This window comes from Lactuca saligna, chromosome 3 (genome assembly GCF_052625555.1).
Source record: "Lactuca saligna cultivar CGN05327 chromosome 3, ASM5262555v1, whole genome shotgun sequence".
Taxonomy (NCBI): domain Eukaryota; kingdom Viridiplantae; phylum Streptophyta; class Magnoliopsida; order Asterales; family Asteraceae; genus Lactuca; species Lactuca saligna.
The window spans coordinates 121,018,738-121,039,824 of NC_136419.1; the positions used below are offsets into that span (position 1 = coordinate 121,018,738).

Below are 21,087 nucleotides of genomic sequence, written 5' to 3' on the forward strand. Positions count from 1 at the left end.
AGCACCTCTTGATGAGCCAAGGTGATAGGCCAGAAAGAACCTGCAAACAATCGTTGGGCACATTAAAACTTGATATCTATAACATTTTTTGTTAACATGAATAGTAATATTTAGTTGTATAAGTTTTATATTAAATGCTTTACATGTTTTGCCTTCTCTTACTCCAACCAAGAAGCTTTCAATTCTTTAATCACAACAGATATTTCCAATTCAACCACTGCCTTCGAAACTTACAATGATGCCCTTTCACACTTGAAGTTTGGACACTTATTATTTAACCACACACAAACAGATCCTAATCTCCTATACACACAATGAACTATTTCAAGTTTTGAAGTTGAAGACTTACTTACGACTGATATGGTCTTCTTTATAACTGATTCATCTTTATTGAAGGCTATGAATGGTAAATTTCTAATCATTAAAGAATTGTGGATCTGAAATTCACTAAGATCTTGAAGGAATTAGTTATTACATAAATTCATGTGAATATGATTAAATAAACTTTATTAATACCGAGATTCTGCTTTCAGGAATAATTGAAAAACAAAACCCCGGTGATCTAATATGATTGGGGAAGAAGAATGGCGGGAAGCATCAGGATAAACTATGAAGCGGTGGAGATATATGGAAGGACAAAAGAAAGGTAGAGAAACACGTAGAAGGAGAAGAACGGATTAAAGCGACACGTATAGCCGATGAATAGTGACGCATATCATGGGAATAATACAGACTCTTAGGGAAAAAAACTAAAAAAAAAATCTAACCAATGATATGAAAGTACTGTTTATAAGGTTCCAAACCTGCTACACAAATGAAATATAAAAATAATGTTATATATTAAATTGTTTGATTTTGAATATGTTTAAACAGTTGTGTGAAATATCAACAATAAATTGTTATTCAACTATAAACTCCTTAAAATAAAAGTTTTATATTAAGTGAATTAAAAACACGGCAAAACAGTAAGAAAATAAAACATTTTATGAAGATTATCTGGAAAAAAAAGTTAAAATTTAATTTTAAACTCTTTAAAATTTAGAATTTATATCAAATGAAATAAAAGCCATATTAAAAAAAAATGACGTACATAAAATATAATGTGTCAATCAAAAATTTTATTTTATTATAATAGGATTATCATAACACATGTTAGGAGGCATTATAATGTATTTTACTTCTCATTATTCCACATTATATTATTGTGTATGCGATTGATTGATTGATCGATAATATAATCACCTTGTATTTACATTCCTTGGATGATCATTTGAATACAACACATAGAAAATATGGACTCTCTATAAACCAACAATTCCATTACTCGTAATTTAAAAACAACAAATTACTACTCTTCGCATTCATGTACACTACATACATAGATTTAGATTTCAAATAGGAAACATTTAGTACGATGTACTTCTCAAACAGTATAGGATTGTTGGATCGTATCGATATCGATGTTCTTTAACTTTACAACCGATTCCACGTGACCCTTCAACGTAAGCAATTCTCTCAACCTACAACAAAAAAAATTAATAAAATAAACAACCAATAATTTCACATAATCCTAGGGCTTAATAACTTAATTAATTATTAATTAACCCTTTACCTTGTCATCTCAGCTCTACGAATTGCATCTTCAGCCATTTGATTAAGCTCGTTATGGTTGTTTCGTTCAACATATTGGGTTTCGGGTGGGTCGAGTCCATGTAGAGTTCTTTGGGCTTGAGCCCATTTAAGCTCACGATCTTCTTTCCCGAAGTTTCTTTTTCTTGTGAAAGCAACCTGAAAAATAAAAATGAAATTCAAATTCAAATTCAAATTCATAAAAGGAAATTGAAATTCATTTGTTGAAATTGAAGTTTTTCTCGTTTTTCTGACCCTTTGATCGATGACTAGATCCCAAGCTCTTCCACTTAAAGCGTATCTTGTGAAGAATTTAATGAAATCGAGAGGAATGTAGAAGACGATGTTGTAAAGCCATATAACTCCTGCCCAACCCCATCCGATTCCTTCGATTGCAGCGAAACTCCAGTTTGCATAAACGGCAATTAATGTTGCAATCTGATAAAAAAAAAAAAAAAAAAATTACTTTTGTAGTATCTGATTTTGGTGAATTTACGAAATAACCCTTGAGTTTTCGCTTACGAGTTGAGCAATTAAGAAAGCTCCCATAAGAAGGGCTCCGGGTCGTTCATAAAATGACCAACTTCTAGATCGAGTAACGAATATGAGAGCCTGACTGATTGTACTGACTTGTAGGTATATAGCTGAAGCTAGCTTTCTGAAATCGTCACGTGCTCCTTTTTGAAGGCTTGACACTCCAAACACTCGCTAAAATTACCAAAATGGAAACTCATTACTCATTACCACTTGTTTAGCTAAAAAAAAAATGTAAACCGTAAACTATTTTTTAACTATTTTTCCATAGGTCAAAACACAAAACTTTATATGGATTTGGCCCATTTCTTATTTTTTAATTATTTAAATAGTAAAGTAAATATTAAAAAATGTAAAAATATAAATTAAAGGGTTAAAAGTTATTTCATGTTTTGGACCAATGGTGTAAGATGATTTTTTTTTTGGACCGAAAATTTACAGAAAAGTTTCAATAAAGTCCTAAATGTTTCTTTTTTTTTTAAAAGTAAAGTTTTATTTTTGATTTTAAGAAAATCATATAATCTGTCATTTGTTGTTCAAATATAAAGATTTTTTTGTTAATTTGGGCATAATCGGGACTTTTCAGTTCAAAAAAAAAAAAACTTTTTCCAAAAATTTAAGACTTTTCTGTAGATTTCCCCACAGTTTTCAGCAGAACAAGATAATTAATTTGTTACCGGAAAAAAATTGGTTTCGTATGCAGCCCAGAAGAAGATGACCGTCATCATAGCTAAGTAGCTACCGAGAATGATTCCAGTAGCAAAAATCTCTGATAACTTCCAACTGTCAGGTAACGGAGAGGGTTTTACTCTATCTTTTGATATTGTCATAATTGTACCTGTAAATCAAATATAAAAAAGATTTAAAAAAAAAACTTTTGGTTTAGACTTTAGATAGTATTTTTAATTAATTTTTAAATTTCATGAAGTCTTTATTATTATTATTATTGCCTATATGAATAATAAGAATTAAAGAAAGGTGTAAAAAAAAAACTCTAACCATCATTGAGAATAGCAATGATAAGCACCATAAAGGGTGGAAAGTCGAACTTCCATATAAGGGCAAGCAGCATGAAACCAAGCTGTTGTAAACATTCATAACCAAAACAAATTAGTTGTGTATAACTAATACATATCATAGATTAAACAACCTCGAAACATAAAAAATTAATTTATATTACAAAATTTTAAAAAAGTTCGAAACATAAAACATTAAATTTAATATATAACTGTAACATACCACAATACGTATCGTAATGGAAACCGCATAAATCTGCATAAAATAATACATTACAAACATTAAAAGAAAACACAAAAACTTAACAAAGTATTTGAAATCATAAAATATAAACTCACAGTGTAATTTTTCATCCTTTGAAAAATAGCACGACTAGTTAAAACAGCGCTGATAATAACACTAAGACCAGGCTCAGTCAACACAATATCCGACGCGCTACGAGCCGCGTCTGTTGCATCCGCAACCGCTATTCCAATGTCTGCTTTTTTAAGCGCAGGCGCATCATTCACTCCATCACCCGTCATTCCACATATATGTTTTCTCGCTTGTAGACGTTTCACAATCTCATATTTATGCTCTGTATTTGTTAGAATGTAAATATCACATATATTGGTTTTGGCCTGTTAGCCCATGGGTTTCTTTGTCTAGGGTTTCTTATACCGTTTTCTTGTAAAGTAGAATTGAATTATTGGAAAACTATAATGATTTTTGAGGGTTTGAATTTACCAGGGAAAACGCCAGCAAAACCATCTGCTTTCTCAATTAACTCATCAACAGGCAACGCGACAATGGATTCGTCTCTGTTTTGTCCAAGTAAAGCAGAGGAAGGATACATGTTTGTTCCCATTCCAAGACGTCTTCCTGTTTCTTTTCCTATTGCTAATTGATCACCTATTGAAGGTAATCATATAGATAAAAGAGTTTATTATAGGAATGTTTTTATTTAGTGAAAATGTTTAATTACTGAAAGAATTGATAAAATAAAATAATACCTGTGATCATTTTAACGCTTACTCCAAGATTCAAGGCTCTCCTAATTGTATCTGCACTGTCATGTCTTGGTGGATCAAAGAGAGGCATGAGGCCGATGAATTCCCATGGACCTCCTGGGCTTTCCTTCTTTCCCTCTGGAACTTCCTATTTTTTATTTTAAAGAAAAATAAAAATTGTAAGGTTTTCCCTAGTAATGAAATTGAAATTCTTTTTTTTTAATAATGTTGTAATAAGTAGAAAAATGGAAGTATGATGCTACAACAAAGGAAAAATATTTCAAACCTGATATGCAACTGCAAGGGATCGCAAACCACGCTCAGCAAATTTATCGATCACAGTATGAACTCTTTTTTCAATGCTTGATTTATTATGTGCAAGATTTAGAATCTGAGAACAATGAAACAAACTTAATAAGTTAATAAAAATGACTTTTTTTTTAAAAAAAAAAAAAAATGTATGTGTGTCACTTGCTTTACCTGTTCAGGGGCACCTTTACTGACACGATGCATTTTATTTTCATCATCAAGATATGTCAATGCTGTTCGTTTATCAGTTGGGTTGAATGGTAGGAAATGAATCTCTTTAATTCCAGCTCTTGCCTGAATTAAATTAAATATATTATATTATTTAAAATAATTTTAAAAAATCCAGGTCAATAGAGTATTGTGTTTTTTATTATTTGAAAAGTTGTACCTCTTTTGGGTCAGCTAACATTCCTACTATAGCGGCGTCTATGGCATCTTGATTTTCAACTCTAGATGCTCTTGCAGCCATTAATACCACCATGTCAGCATCCACTCCTTTAGCAAATATCTACAAGAGAAAAAAAAAAAAAAAAAATCAAAAATGTTAAAATAAAATAGCTTTGAAACCTAGTGAATGTTCAAAGGAATAATCAAACCTCTATTAAATTTTTGTCAACGGTAAGTTTGTTCAGTGTTAAAGTCCCTGTTTTATCACTGCAAAGAACATCCATGCCTGCCATTTCTTCTATTGCTGTCATTCTCTTCGTGATAGCCCCCTGTAGTTTCACATGTTTACATATTAAGTCCTTTAGATAACAAAAGATCATTCGTTAAAGAGCAAATTACAAAGAAAACCATTATATTTTGAACAAATTTATGATTTAATCACTAACAATTAATCATTTTTTCAAATTAATCATTTTGACCTGTTATAACAGGTTTTCACTACTATTTTTCCAACAATATTGACTTTTAACATTTTTCCAAATTAACCATTTTAACTTGACACAATCGGTTTTCACCGGTAATTTTGCAAATTAACAATTTTGACTTTTAGCATTTTTCCAAATTAACCATTTTGAACTTGTTGTAGTAGGTTTTCACTCGTATTTTTTCAAATTAACAATTTTGACTTATAATATCCATTCAAAAATTTTCAAACATTTTTCCAAATTAACCATTTTGACTTGTTATAATAGGTTTTCACCGGTATTTTTTCAAATTAACAACTTTAACTTATAATATCCATTCAAAAAGTTTCAAACATTTTTCCAAATTAACGATTTTGACATTTTGACCAGTTATCAAATCAAACAAGTTTCAGTTCCAAATTAACAATTTTGACTTGTAATATCCATTCAAAAAAGTTAAAAATACGGAACAATATTTTAAATTTCTACAGTTTGAAAAGAAAAAAAATAAAGTACAACAACAAAATCTCCAAACTAGAATAGTTTTTGTTTTCCCTTCATAGAACAATAGAACTAAAAAGAAATTATAATGAACCTGTTGAGATAAACGATGGGAACCAATTGCCATTGTGACAGATAAAACTGTAGGCATGGCAATAGGAATTCCACCAATGAGAAGAACTAACAAATTGTCAATTCCAGGGCGATATTTCCTATGTTGAATTGGATACATCACAATGATTTCTATTATCATTCCAACCGCAATCGAGCATATACAGAAGTTTCCAATCGCAGTCAAAACCTACAAGAAGATATCATAACATCTTTATTATTACCAAAATACCCTTTTATGAAATAATAATAAAAAAAAAGGTAGATGTGTATGTGGTGGTTTTGTACCTTTTGAAAATGGCCTACTTGGTTTGTAGAGTCTACAAGATGTGCAGCCTTTCCAAAAAAAGTATGCACTCCTGTGGCAATGACTACTGCTTCAATCTCTCCTTGTTTGCATGTGGAGCCTGAATAAACTCCCTCCCCTGGGTGCTTTGTTACGGGGAGGGACTCGCCTGTTAGCGCAGACTGTAGGATCAACCAATTGGAGTAAATTAGAAGATGGAAGGAATCGGAATCAGGGTCTGTTTGGTTGGATGGAATGGAATGATGAATGAATGGAATGGAATGGATTGGGGAATGGAATGCAATGCATCCTTACATTCCATAATTATGTTTGGTTGGCGGTAGGAATGGAATGGATGTTTATGTTATATTAAAATAGAATGTAGAATTTTTATCTCTACTCCGTTAAATTTTTTAATACTGATAATGAACTTTCATGGGTTGATATCGTAAAAGACCTTATATTTTTTGTTTTTGCTGGATTAAACGTAAATTTTATTTTTTTTTTTTCATGAAAAAACCTTGAATTTTTTCATTTTCTTTTTCCGATCCGGCACTTTTAGTCATTTTTTTTTCGGAAAAAATATGTAAAATGTGAGGTTTTTTTCGAAAAAAAAAAAATAGTTGAGGGTTTTTTCGGGGAAAAAAAAACAAAGTTGAGGGTTTTTTTTGGGAAAAAGTGAAAAAAAAAAACAAAGTCTTGTTCAGGAAAAAAAAAAATTAAAGTTTAATTTAGAAAAACCAAAGATATAAGGTCTTTTTACGAGATTAACCCGTCTTTTGTTAACAAAAGTAAAAAGGAAAGTTGAAATTGGCCAATCAAGGATTTGTATTTTCCCATAATGGTCACTAAATGTTTTTCTTTTTTTTTTTTTTTAATTTTTACACTTAAAGAAAGAAAGAAAATTTGTCCTCTTTATAACTTCTGGTAAAAGAGGATAATTTTTTTGTATTTTTTATACCATTAAGGTATAAAGAGGGAAAAAAAAACTTGTGGATAAAATAATGTTTAGAGACCATTATGGGAAAATGCAACATTTCAACTTCAACCAAAAATAAAAACTTAACATGATAGAAGTAACACCAAAATTTAAAACCCAAATAAGTTATAACAAAATAACCTATTACTTAACTTTAAAAAAATAATAATAATAATTTGATTAAAACAACGACTATCATGATAACAAAAAACAACCTGATCAATCTTTAATGGATCACCCTCAAGAAGTCGAGCATCAGCTGGAACAATATCCCCAAGTTTAATACTGATTATATCACCTGGAACAAGAATCGCTGCATCTTCTTCATTCCATTTTCCATTACGAAGCACCTAAAATATTTTCATTTTCTTAATTAATAAATACAAAAAGATAAATTCTACGATTTTAAAAAATATAGAAAAAGAAAATGTTATTATTACCTTTGCTTTGGGTGCAAGGCGTGCCATGAGAGCTGCTGCAGCATTTCCAGCATTATTCTCTTCTATAAAACTTATTGTTGAATTGATCACAAGAAGAGTTATGATTCCAACAAAATCCTGCCAATCTGGTGGTTTACCCTGTAAAATAAATAAATTATGAACTTATTTAAAAGTAAAAGAAACCTAATATTATCGTATTATTTAATGTAGCTTTTAGAAAATAGCAAGAAAACCATTATATACAGATTAACCACTTATACTATATTTTTTCCAAGTCAACCAAAAAAATATACAAACATTTTTTTTTCTTTTCAAATTAACCATTTTGACATGCTATAAATGATTACATAATTAAGGTGGTGAAACTTGATATAGTAGGTCAAAAATGGTTAATTTTGAAAATGTCTTAAAGTTTTGATGGGTTAATCTAAAAAAAGATCTTTTGTTTTGTGTTTTTTTCGGATTAAACTTTTTTTTTTTTTTTTTGCCTAAAACAGAGGTTGTATTTTTTTTCCGATCCGACCATTTTAGTCAGTTTTTTCCAAAAAGATTGGAAAATATGAGGGGGTTTTTTTCGAGAGAAACCAAAAACAGTTGAGAGTTTATTTTTAAACATTTAGAAGGTTGAGGGGTTTTTTCGGAAAAAATACAAAGTTGATGGAATTTTTTTGGAAAAAATGAAAAAAATATAAGATCGTTCGCGACAAAAAATAAATTTGAGGTTTGATCCATAGAAAACATAAAATATAAGGGAGGGGGGGGGGGGGGGGGGGGGGGGGGGTTAAACCAGGTTAATATCATAATATATCTTATATATCGAGTTTTTCCATATTAAACCTCTAACTTTATTTTTTTTTTCTGTGCATTTATTCATGTTTTTTCAAAAAAAAACCCTCCATTGTTTATTTTTTTCAAAAACGCCATAACCTTTTAATTTTTTTCCAAAAAAACCTTCAACTTTTTATTTATTTTTTCCAAAATATCCTCACATTAAACAAGTTTTTTCGGAAAAAAAAAAAACTATAATTGCCAAATAAAAAAATAAGGAAAAACATAAGTTCTTTTTTTTAAAAAAAAAAGTTCGAGATTTAATCTGAAAAAAACAAAATATATAAACTCTTTTACAATATTAACATTCAAAATTTTTCAAAATACAAAAGTTTTTCTGTACAATTTTGCAGTTTGCTTTCAACATAGTACTACATATTATAAATGCATTTAGATTGCTTACTCCTCCATTGGCAAGTGCAATTGCCATAATTGCTGCAACTTCCATAACCCATGACAGAGGATTCCACATGAACCCTAAAAACTTCAAAAACTTGCTCTCCTGAAAATTATAATTTTCAATCAATCCAAAATCATCTTAACAGACATTTACATTTTACAAAGCTTAAAACCCTGAAAAAGAAAAACAATAACCTTCTTCTCTTCAAGTTTGTTGTACCCAAAAATTTCTAATCTCTTTTCAGCATCCTCTGATGATAACCCGTCTTTAGAACATCTCAAATTTTCATAAACTTCCTCAATTGGAATCGTTTCCTATAATCCAAATTTAGATTCGTTATCAAACTGTAGAAATAATTCACAAACAACAAAGTTATTCTGTAAAATTCACCATTAACATCGAAATTAACTCTTACCAAATCAACTGCTTCCATCTTCACAGCTTCCATGATATCATCCGTTTCCCCCATTCTGCTGTCTTAATTTCTAGGTCTTACACTACAAGAAGAAAATTTAACAAAAAATCAACAGTTGTTATTTACGAATCATTCAAATACAACTATTAGAGTAAGTAATTCAAATACAGAACACGAATTGAGAAATTATCATTGCTTCACGTATTTTCAAATCGATTACATATACAGCTAATTAAATATGCGTGTAGTAGAATCATAATCACCTTCAACGATAGCTTTATACACTATTCAATCAACCACATCTCAAAAAAAACAGATCAATTAACCAGTAGTTCCAATAAGTTGATGAAATTGAATCCAAATAGAAGAAGATGAAAGGATTATAGAAATGAAACTGGAGGATCATCAATATACCTACCAATAATGAACGACGACGTATTGACGTAAGACCCCTGGATTTCCGCAGAGAAGACTGTTTGCTTTTGGTTTTTATATATAAATGAGAGAAGTGATAAGTAGCAACTGCTGAATGCTAACAAAGTGTGGGAAACTTGATTGGTTGAATCTTTAGTTTGTGAGTGTAAATGGTGTCATTTGTAGGGACAAAATTGTCTTTTCACTTGCGATTGCGATGATTTTGGCGGGCACCACTAATTAGACTTTCAATAGCAATTTTATTGGTGACCGGAAGATGGATTTATCTTGTAGTTACTTGTCAAAGTGAGAAAGATGTTTGGTGGATGACAGGGATGTTATTGGAATGGTTTGATGACTATTTTGTCGATTTATGGAGTATTTGATAGAATTTTGTAACCACTAATACTATTTTGGAAAAAATAATCAAATTTGTACAAAGGTAAAGTTCATATATTAGTAATATGTTTTAATTTGTTAAAATTTGAAGATGTTTTTTTTTGATAAAATAGGTATATATTTATAACCAATTCTTATTTTAATAATCTATTTATCAAATAAATTAGAAACATGATCTAATTAGGAATGTGTTTAGCAAAACTAGTTGTAGCTGGAAATTATAATTTTTATTTTGTTATATGAGTGTTTGATAAAACAGATGTAAACTTTTAGAATGTATGAAATTATATAAAATGATAATTGTTTATAAAAGATAAATATATTTTTAAACTAATTCTAAAAATTAGTTAAAAAATTCAATATTTTTTTCTTAAACGCTACCAATTCTAAGTGTTATCTTAATTAGAGAACGTATCATGATATGCAAAAACAATAGTTTTTTTTTTTTTTAAATGTGCTATGTGCTATGCTTTCACTTTCTACCAATTATTTATTGTATTTTATAATCATTTGATATACCAAACTTACTAGATAGAAACATCTTACATATTATAAAACTTTTGTGTGAATAGATGGTAAAAGATAAGTTTGTTTCATCTAAAAGTATGGGCAATCACAAGGTTGACTTGAAATGTGCAAAATAAGTATAACTTAACTTTGTAAAAAGATTTATTTACATATTTTACAAGAATGTTGGGTTCGTTTTACTCCATATATTTTGAGATGAAGAGTTTTCTTCAGAAAAGAAACTGCATCACACACAAGTGATAGAGTGATTTTGTTGATTAGAGGTTGAAGGGCTTGTTGCTAATGTATCCCTGCATGGTGTTCCAACTTCCAAGGCTTTCATTATGGTGGGACAGACTTGTGTTGATTTTTGATAACTGGCTATGAATATGATCCTTTTGAAAATATTGGCCTTTCCACATGCATGCAGTGTGTATTAATTAACACATGAAATTTGGATGTTATTTAGGAATCAAGGAAAACTAAGGTTAATGGGGTTGTGTAGATGAGAATACGACTCCATCTTATTAAAACTTTTAATGATGATGAGAACGGTATTTGCATGGACAAAAATGTTAAACTAGGTCCTGTCAGGGCTGTAAACGAACTGAACGTTCGGCGAACCGTTCGTGAACTGTTCGGCGGGAAGTTCGTTTATGTTCGTTTATTTAATAAATGAACGAACATGAACAAAAATTATCGTTCGTTTAGTTAAATGAACGAACATGAACAATTGTCTCGTTTGTTCATTTATGTTCGTGAACGTTCGTTTATGATGTTTGTTTACGTTCGTTTATGTTCGTTCGTTTAAGTTTATTTATATTCATCTATATTCAATTATTTTTTGTTATATTGCTATATTATGTGTTCATTTATGTTCATATATGTTCAATTGTGTTTTTTTATCTTTGTTCGTTTATGCTCGTTTAGCATGTTCACGAACATAAATGAACGAACATGAACAAAGTAATTTGTTAAACGAACGAACATGAACAAGAAAATCTCGTTCGTTTATCCGTTCGTGTTCGTTTGTTGTTCGGATAACTTAAACGAACGAACATGAACAAGACATTGTTCGTGTTCGTTTGGTTCGTTTACAGCCCTAGGTCCGGATGCATAAGGTAAATAATTTATTTCATGGTAATGGGTGATTCTAGTGGAGATTATATTCATGATATATTGTTGATGGGTCATTGGTTCATGATTTTTTTGTTTAATTTTCCATTAAATAAAAGTTTCATATAGTCGTAGCTTGTAAATGGGCAACAAACTGCATCGCTAACATTTTTTGGATGACGAAACTAATTCTTTTAAAAATCACATTCATAAATTTTGGGGTCATAACAAAATACTATGCATGACCTGCTGGATGTGGCAGCGGAGGAATGGGGTCATGGCGGTGGCGGGGTGGTGGTGGCAGAGGTGGTGGTAGTGGTGGCGACGGTGGTGTAAGTAGTATTTCTTCGAATGGGAAAAGAAGTCAAAAATACATTTTTATGTCTTTGGGAAAAAAAATTCTCAAATGTCTTTAGTCGACATACATAAGTTGTCAAAAAGATGTTTTGCCCAAAAACAAACACTTATCTAGATTATTGGAAAGCTACAACCATATGCCTAAATGTTTTAAATTTGGTTCTTCAATCGAGCGGATGTTCAAAACTGGTGTGTAGTTGTGTGATAAAGATGATGTTGCCCATGTGTTTGTAGTTTCGGTTGGAGACTTGGAGTAGTTAGGCCAACTATAGGCTGTAAGAAGTTGTTGCATAATGCCTTGAACCTTTGGTTAGGGATGGTTTGGTGGATGTGGGTCACACGACTTAGGAGGAAGGAACATTGTTGGCCGAGTACATGGTTATCATATCCTTTTCCTAGTATAGTTCATGTGAGTATCCAACATGAATCATTAAAGGAAATATTGGTTACAAATAATATTTTTCCCAAGACTTATATATTGAAAAACGAAGTAATTAAATGGTAAAGTGTACAAAAGGTGCCTAATAACAACAAATTGTAAACCTATTTTTTGTTATAAAGCCACCTCCAAAAAGTGTTGGGTGTGCCCATTTTCCCATGTTACGATATTCGACAAAGAATAAGGAGTTATATGGTAGCGAATGATGAAAAATACGATAGATATCAAATGCCGTTTCGTTTTGATCATAGTAATTTAAGAGGTGATATAAAAATGTGGTGTACCTTTAACATCATAAAATAGGTGTGATACCATAATTCACCATATTTTTGGCACGTCAACGTCACGTCATTTTCTCTCAAACTTCTCCTCAACCCACCAAACTAATAGAAAATGTTACCATGCCACCAAACTTTTGATTTTCTTTTATTTTTTTATTTAAATTTAATAGTTATATATATTTTTAGGAAAAATATGTATAATAATAAAAGAGAAATATTTCATTGATTTAATTAAAAACGATTAAATAGCTAAAAACGATAATTTAATAAACTAAAAACATAAAATAAATAAATCGAAACATATAGTAAAATAGTATGTGATGCCTAATCATCATCGCTCATAGCGTCATCGTAATCCTCTCCTAAATCATCTTCAAAATTATTGACAATGGGATTCACCTGAGCATTGAAAATGTTTCACCAAATCAATGTGAAGGTTATGGTGGTCGTACACTTTCCCTATTTTTGACGTATACATCGTAATCCTACTCCTTCTGACATTTGGTAAATTCTTATTTTCATTGTAGTGATAAATCATCATTCTCTCATATTCTATAATGATATTATGTAATATGATGCATGCGTACATCATGCTACTTATTCGTTTTCGCTCGAAGGATTGTCTTGATACTAATGCCAACGTCTTTTTAGAACAGAGAAGGATCTGTTGATATCCTTCCTAGCAGAGTATGCCAACGTCTCTTTAGAACATAGATGGAAACCCAATAGGGATGATAATACAAGATCTCATGGAAGAAGAAGTTGGTGGAGAAAGAAACTTATCTATTCTCCCCGGGAACTGAATCTAAATAACATGATCATAATATTATCGCACGTTGGATGATGGATATATATGGTTTTCTAGAATCCTTGTTAATCCTTTTTTTCATGTAAAAGTGTTTGCATTGTTTGAATGTATGTTGGTATTCTTGTATTTACCCTTTCGAATTATATTAAAGTACTACTACGTGTCTGTAACACTTAGTTTCGAATCACTTCATCATTCCGGGTCGTGGCCCGACCATCAGTTATCATAAGGATTAGGGCCTTTGAAAAGGTGGGATCTAGGCCCATTTGGATGCGAGTGATGTATTTAAAGTGATCCGAGTGTTCGGTTCGTGTTTTGGAACCTAGGGGTATTTCGGTAAAGTGTCAGTTCGGGGTTTTGTGGAAATTGGATTTTTGTTTGGAAGGTCTTAAGGATGGTATAAGTTCATAGAAGTGTAGGGCTTCTCGTTACCTTTCCGTGGATATAAGGATCGTCGGAAACAGGCTTATAACGAAGAGGTTATGACCTTCGAAAGTTTGGTGGTTATTAGGGTTTAGTTGGGTACGTGGGGCGTACACAGGTGTATACATAACATACTAGTTAAAAGGACAGTACACAGGGCGTCCCTCGACATACGTTGGGTGTAATGATCAAGATGGTCGTAGGTGCTCTATGTAGTACGTTGGGCATACCATAAGTACGTTGGACGTACACCAGTCAGATTGGAACCCTATTTTAGGGTCTTGAACCCTATTTAAGCTCCTTATCTGATAACCTAACCCTAAAATCTTTAGCCTCCATCCCTCTAAACCCTTGAAACCGACCCTTAGCCCCCATTTGAGTGATTTTTGAGCTTTAAAGTGATTTATGTGTGTTTTTGGTGCTTGAGGAGGAAGAAGGAACTTCTTGAAGAGTCATTGCTTGACTTGGAGCTTTTGGATCCATGATTTTTTCACCTAGATCTAATTTCTGGAGGTATAAAGTCTCAACCTTGACAACTCTTCCTTATATATTTAGCTATGTGGCACTTTGTTATGATTTTGGTCCCTTTGTGGTGGTTCTTGTGAGTAGAAGTTACTCCAGAACCTTTGAGCTTTATATTTTGGCCTTTGTTGTGGTTATAGAGTCATAAAGTTTAGATCTTGATGAGTATAAACCTTCCATGCATGATTTGGTAGTCTTTGGTGAAGCTTGGGACTTAGGGTTTTGATTTGGGTCCCATTAAGTCATGTCGTCATAAAGTCAGGAACTTTATAACTTAAGAAGTCCCTTTGAATCAGATCTGGAAGTTTGGACTAAGGTCTTAAGGTATTAAGAAGTTTTAAGACATTTTGGGGTGATTTTGACCTTTTAAATTCATCTTTGGTGATTGGGCTTCATTAAGCCATGCAAAGGTTTAAAGCCCTCGACTTTATGGATCAAGTCACTAATATTTAGCTATTCTAAGATTTTGGATGTCTTGGCTTAAGGGATTAAGACATTTTCTAGGTTGATTGTGGGCAGGGTCAGTACGCAGGGCGTACTGGGTTTCTTATGTGTACGCTTAGCGTATCCACTAAGTACGCGCGACGTACCCAGTCAGGAAGGATTTTGTATATTGGGCTTCGGTTTTGGCTATCTTTTGGGCTTAGTTGTCTTAGGCACTCATGGGCCCTTAGGTTTTGGGCTGATAATTATTTTAAGAAGGTCTGGAATGGGTTTGGGTCTAATTTGGAAAGTTGGGCCATAGATTGGGCCTTGGGTGGTTTTTGGTATTTGGGCCTTGTGGATTATATGGTTTGGGCCTAAGTCTTGGTCCAAGCTAGGTTAGGGGTGAAATGGTCTTTTTACCCAGAGTATGGATTTATGGATATAGATTGGAATTGAACTGTTTATTGGGTGTTGTTTTGATTTTGATAGTTCAGGGATTTGTCAGCTAGAAGCCAGGGATTTTCTGTATGATTCGACAGTGTGAGGTGAGTTTCCTCACTGGGTTTAGCGGGTGTAAGGCACCAAAGCCCACCCTTGATTGGTTATGTTAATATAATTGTTGTTAATGTGATACTTGTATGTGCTTATATATGTATGCTTATTGGGCGGAGGTCGTTATGCGAGTATGGACAGGACCCATATCTCATTGGGCGGGGCCCATTATGTGAGTGTGGGCAGGGACCGTATCTCATTGGGCAGGGCCTGTATCTCATTGTGCGGGGTCCGTTATGCGAGTGTGTGCAAGGCATGTATCTCATTTGGGTGGGGCCCGTTATATGATATGTATGGTATGTGGTATCTTAGGGAATTCACTAAGTTTCGTGCTTATGGTTTTCAGTTATGGTACATATACTTAAGTTTTCAAATGGAAGAGCTCAAGATGGTTGCTGGGCACACACCAAATTTTTTCCGCATTCTGTGATTTACTCTGATTCGATGATGTTTTGCTAAATTTTGATTACCATGGTTTTATGGAAATGATATGTATTAACGATTTATTTATTTGATAAACGAAAATTTGATGTCATTATTTTTGAGACGTTACAGTGTCATTTTCAAAGAAAATTAGACTACAATACTACCCAAACAAATTGTTGTAAAGATGGCTAAATGGAAGATTGTGCAACTTACTTTTTTTGTTTACATTAGCATGACTATTTAAAATATATTTAAAATCATTTTTTACAAAGTCTTGATGGTTGTAAAATAATACATTTTGTTTGTATTAACATTGATTTGTCACTATAAAAATTTACTGCATATTAGTTTTTATAAAAATTTTATGTGTACGTTTCGTCTATAGTAGAAACGTAAGGGCATAAAATTTTTCTTTTTCCATAGGCATTCAATACCAATGGACTGACTGTCTGTTTTCATGTGTCGATACAATTGGTGAACGTCGCTAATTGTCGACTTGCATAAATACCAGCCACGCTAGAGAATAATCATAGCCTTAGAAAATTGGTATAAACATTCCCATTTCGTTCTCTTTGACATTCTCAAATACTTATCCTATGAGTCCGGTCTCATATCGAATGCTAGTTGGCGAATTGCAACTGTATATTTTTGAATTCTTGAGAAACCTTTCTGGCCTCTTGCGTCAATCTTTTGTTGAAAATATGAAAACGACTTTTCACATTTTCAATAAATGCATAGAAATAAATCTTTCCTCATATGGAACCGGTGCCTGAATTTCATAGCTCACACTACATCAATGTCAAAGTAGTCAATAACACGTTGCTTGTGTTTGACTTCATGATTTCTCCGTAATTAACGATATCTCTTTTTTGGATACGAACTTTCAGCTTCATTTTCTTGTGAATAAGTGTTGTTTGCATAACATTCACAATAAATATCGGTTCCCACAGTACAAACGTGTTTGGCAAAGTGGATACCAATTCACATAAACATCATATGCTCACTTCCTCACCCACATACCATAGGAAATACTCACTACTTAATAACCCTAAAATAAGTTTTACCTTACTATTTATTTATTTAAAAATTTATCTAAACATTTAAATGTTAATTATACTAAACACATTATTCATTTAAAATAACAATAATAACACATCACATAAATAAAAATAAAAACATTACATATATAAAACTCAATGACATAACACAAATAAAAATCTAAGTAGCTAGCTGATGCAAAATTGGTCTTTATAATTTGTACTTTTTCTCGATTTTGGCCCAAACCTTAATTTTTTTTTTGGATAAATGGTAATTTTGAGCATTTTTCGTGTGAATGTCTCTCTGAAAACTTAAATGCCTAAATATGCCTTCTGATACTTTTTTTTTTCTATTTGAATTAAAGTATTATTAAATAGAAAAATATAAATATGAGACCCTACCCAACCTATCTATCTCTCTTTATCTCTTATAACTACAAATACTCTACCACCACCTGACCATCATTCTCATCCCTATAACGGGTTTAGATCGAACATAATTATTTATATTTCTTCTTTGTATTTCATCTTTTTCACCTCTTGTCCATATCAGCTTGTTATTGGCAATGTTGGTGGAAATCAACGGTGAAAGGTGACGCTAGTGGTAGTCGATTGATATGTGCATATTTAATCATATATTTTGTGTATTTTCCTAATATTTTTAGCTACAATTATGCTCGTTATAGATCAAAAGGTACTTAATATGTTTAAATTCTGTTTTGTAGCGGCAAAGACATGCTTGGAACGAAAAGCAAGCAAAATGTGAAGACGGAAAGCGGGAAAAAGTGGACAAGGTCAACCAAAGTCAAAAGACTCAAGAAATCTGAAGCCCACGGTGTGGAGATCCTTGGCTATGACATGGTAAGAGGAATATTCGCAATCATCTGACCGCCTTGAGGAATACGCGTGAAAAGTGACCGCGATATCGTCGACGCTACTGGCCACAATGTGGGAAGCAGATTTTGGAAACTATACATATATTGTTTATTCCTTCAACCTTACTGTGACATCCCTATTTTCACGGCGAGAAAAGACCGATTTGTTTATGCTTTATTTGAAAATCAGAGTATACTTTTAATGAAATATGTTGCAGAATTTGTTCCCAAAAATATGATAAAGAATTTATCAAAGCATTTCTGAAGAAATATGTTTTCATTATATTAAAAACCTCAGGATTTCATTGTCAATGCAGATCAAAATTATAAACAGAAACAACATATGCCTTACAACATATATTTATTCTAGTGGCCTATAATCCATTGACCTCTCATCAGACCATCACTCCTGTGTTATCTTGCTACTACCTGTATACAAGAAACTGAGTGGGTCAGACTTGGGAGCTTGGTGAGCACATAAGGATTTTCAACCCAAAATAATTAATTTTATTAATTAAATCATTCAACCCGATTACCCGTTCATGTTATCCTCACTTTACGTCCCTAAAGCATCTAATTCAAGAGACTTAGCCTAAGGGTTTTCATCGGGTGACAACACTGCTTAGGGGATTCCTCAGCAATACATGCCAAATAAGGAAACCATGAGGGGGGATGAAGTACACTTGGTGAACACGTAGTTCAAATAAACACCTACAAATTATGAGTCTGCTAGTGTTGCACTGGACTGTCTAGAATAGAATATGGTCGTCATCTATACTCCGCTAGATGACTAGATCATCGTAAACTTCGAGGCCTCTCATTATTTTATCACACATCAACTAATTCATCTACCCATGTTTTACCCAACATTTTCGTAGATATAAAATAGATATATAATTTAAATCATTTAAAACATGTATAAAGTGTTCATCCAACATAGATATCAAGAACACAAATAATATGCACACATAGCACACAATTTATATTAAATACTTCATATCTATGTGTAAGATGAAAGTAACTTTCCACTCACTTGTTAAAATGGTGATTCCAACTTGGACAGCGCTTCGCTTCTTAACAATATAATTTTCTTTGACGAAACCTAGTATTGTTACCACTAGATTTTAGCCTAATATTTATCGTGACTATTTATTAGATCTACGAGCTACATTGTTTTAAAAGTGTTAAAAATACTTTTCAACCACTATGTACAGATAGGGGTCAGACATAAAACACCAGAGGGGAGGAACATTTTAGCATTATAGCACTTCTGAAATCCAACAACCCTATGCGATCCTTCAAACAAGATTCCCCGTAATACGAGTAGTTAAAAGATATTATAATAACACTTTATATATATATATATATATATATATATATATATATATATATATATATATATATATATATTATATTTTATAATATATATTTTTTTAAAAGTTCATAATAATGATAATAAATTTAAACCTAAGTTATACTTAAAGTAGGGTAAGCATCACTCACTTACCGGGAGGTTTGGCTAGGAACCGGGCTCTGCAGGGGCAGAACTTCCGAGCCGAAAAGCTGTTTTTCTCGTAGCCTTCTAGCGCTCTGGGGCTTTCCTCTAGCACTTAGAAGGTACTAGGGCTTTGGGAGGGCTTAGAGAGATGTTAGAGAGAGAGAGAGAAAATTGGTTTTTGGTGTGAGAAATATGGCAGCCCTCGCATGGTATTTATAGGGGTTGAACTTCGGTCTACACAACGCGTTCCTCGTAGGGACGATGCGCGTACGAGGGTACGCAGTGCGTATGAGGGGGGCACGTGTACAAAGTCTGTTGGGGTGATGTGTTCATTCCGGAGCCATATATGTGAGAGCACGGGACGTTCACATTACTTGCGTGGGGCGTTCCCTCTACCCTCTCAACAGCCACTTCCGTCTTCTAAAATTTGTAACTTTCTTATACGAGCTTCATTTTGACATTCTTTATATTCATTTGTTTTTGGAGACGTACTCAACAACTTTCATTTAGACTCCGTCGGCAAATTTTGAATTTATTTTTAAAGTTATATTTTAGCAGGCTGGACAAGTAAAGTCCGTTAAAAATTTCATAACTTTGTCATCCGATGTTCGTTTTCATCTGTATTTTTATTGTTGAGCTCCTATTAACTAGATATTTGATTCTTGTATAGGTTTTTTCGGCTAAAAATCCGTCGATCTAATATTCGAACTTCGGGTTGCATACTCCTATGCGAAATCTTAGAAAAATCATAACTTCCTCATACGAAGTCAGATTCAGACGTTCTTTTTATGCACGCTCTTGGTTTAACGTATACTACGACTTTTGTTTAGATTGCTAAGGCTAAAAAGTACTTTTTATCATAAACTCACTTTTTACATCACACAACGTCGTGCCGGTTTTGTTGCGAAACTTCAACAGATCATAACTTATTCGTTATAACTTGGATTTTGACGTTCTTTATATCTCCAGAATCCTTGTCACGACCACTAAAACTTTCTTCATAGATATTGGGTCTATATATTATTTTATTTTTATGCTTATTTTCATTCTTAATTTATTATATCTTATAAATAAATATAATGGACATAAAATCACATAATTCATATAATATTCAAGTAATCCCTCTTTATTACTTCAAAGTTGGTTACAATTGTTGACTCTAACTATTACATCATCACACTAATGCTTAGCCTAGAAACACAGACGTTAAAATTATATTCTCTTTTGGATGATTCTGTCATGGATTCATGCATCAACGAATACATGTGGATAGCGACTCATCATGTCAATCTTTGTTTCTCAGGTGAGGTTCGGCCCATTTGTATGTTTACATCGCATAAGCACTAAGTCGGCCATATTTCTTCACAATTTCTTAGTCTTACGGTCAACAATTTCCTCAAGCTCTTCGATTCGCCTCTTATTTGTATCCATCCTTAACTCCACAAGTGGAATTATATCAGGAACTTCTCCCTTGAACTTCCTCAAATAACACACATGGAAAGTGTTATGAATACCATTTAGTTCTTCTGGTAAGTACAACTTGTAATAATGGTTCCCAATCTTCTGAAGAACTTTGAACGGTCCAACAAACCTTGGACTCACCTTTCCTCTTTTCCCAAATCTTATCAGTCCCTTCCACGGTGAGACTTTGAGCAAAACCGAATCTCCAACCTCGAATGTCACATGTCGTCTCTTCTTGTTAGAATAGCTTTTTTGAC

The 21,087-nt window shown here is 32.5% G+C and overlaps 1 protein-coding gene across 3 annotated transcripts; it reads right to left on the reverse strand.

Annotated features, from left to right (window-relative positions):
* Window positions 1-1,222: 1,222 nt before the first annotated feature.
* Window positions 1,223-9,865, reverse strand: LOC145037183 (plasma membrane ATPase 3-like). Of its 3 annotated transcripts, none has more exons than XM_078985777.1 (22): window positions 9,708-9,865; window positions 9,290-9,371; window positions 9,069-9,188; window positions 8,878-8,976; window positions 7,647-7,784; window positions 7,422-7,556; window positions 6,230-6,409; window positions 5,925-6,131; window positions 5,075-5,194; window positions 4,867-4,986; window positions 4,650-4,772; window positions 4,456-4,560; window positions 4,173-4,317; window positions 3,907-4,071; window positions 3,519-3,757; window positions 3,403-3,435; window positions 3,163-3,244; window positions 2,841-3,001; window positions 2,152-2,337; window positions 1,885-2,067; window positions 1,613-1,788; window positions 1,223-1,520 (listed from the first exon to the last, which is right to left on the reverse strand). In XM_078985777.1, exons 2-22 carry the CDS (start codon window positions 9,341-9,343, stop codon window positions 1,424-1,426), a joined length of 2,868 nt encoding a protein of 955 aa, XP_078841903.1. In that variant the 5' UTR covers window positions 9,344-9,371; window positions 9,708-9,865; the 3' UTR covers window positions 1,223-1,423. The 3 variants fall into 3 exon arrangements, with proteins under 3 accessions (XP_078841903.1, XP_078841904.1, XP_078841905.1); XM_078985778.1 differs by having other exon boundaries at window positions 9,704-9,852; XM_078985779.1 differs by lacking the exon at window positions 9,708-9,865 and adding an exon at window positions 9,553-9,692.
* Between the last annotated feature and the right edge of the window lie 11,222 nt (window positions 9,866-21,087).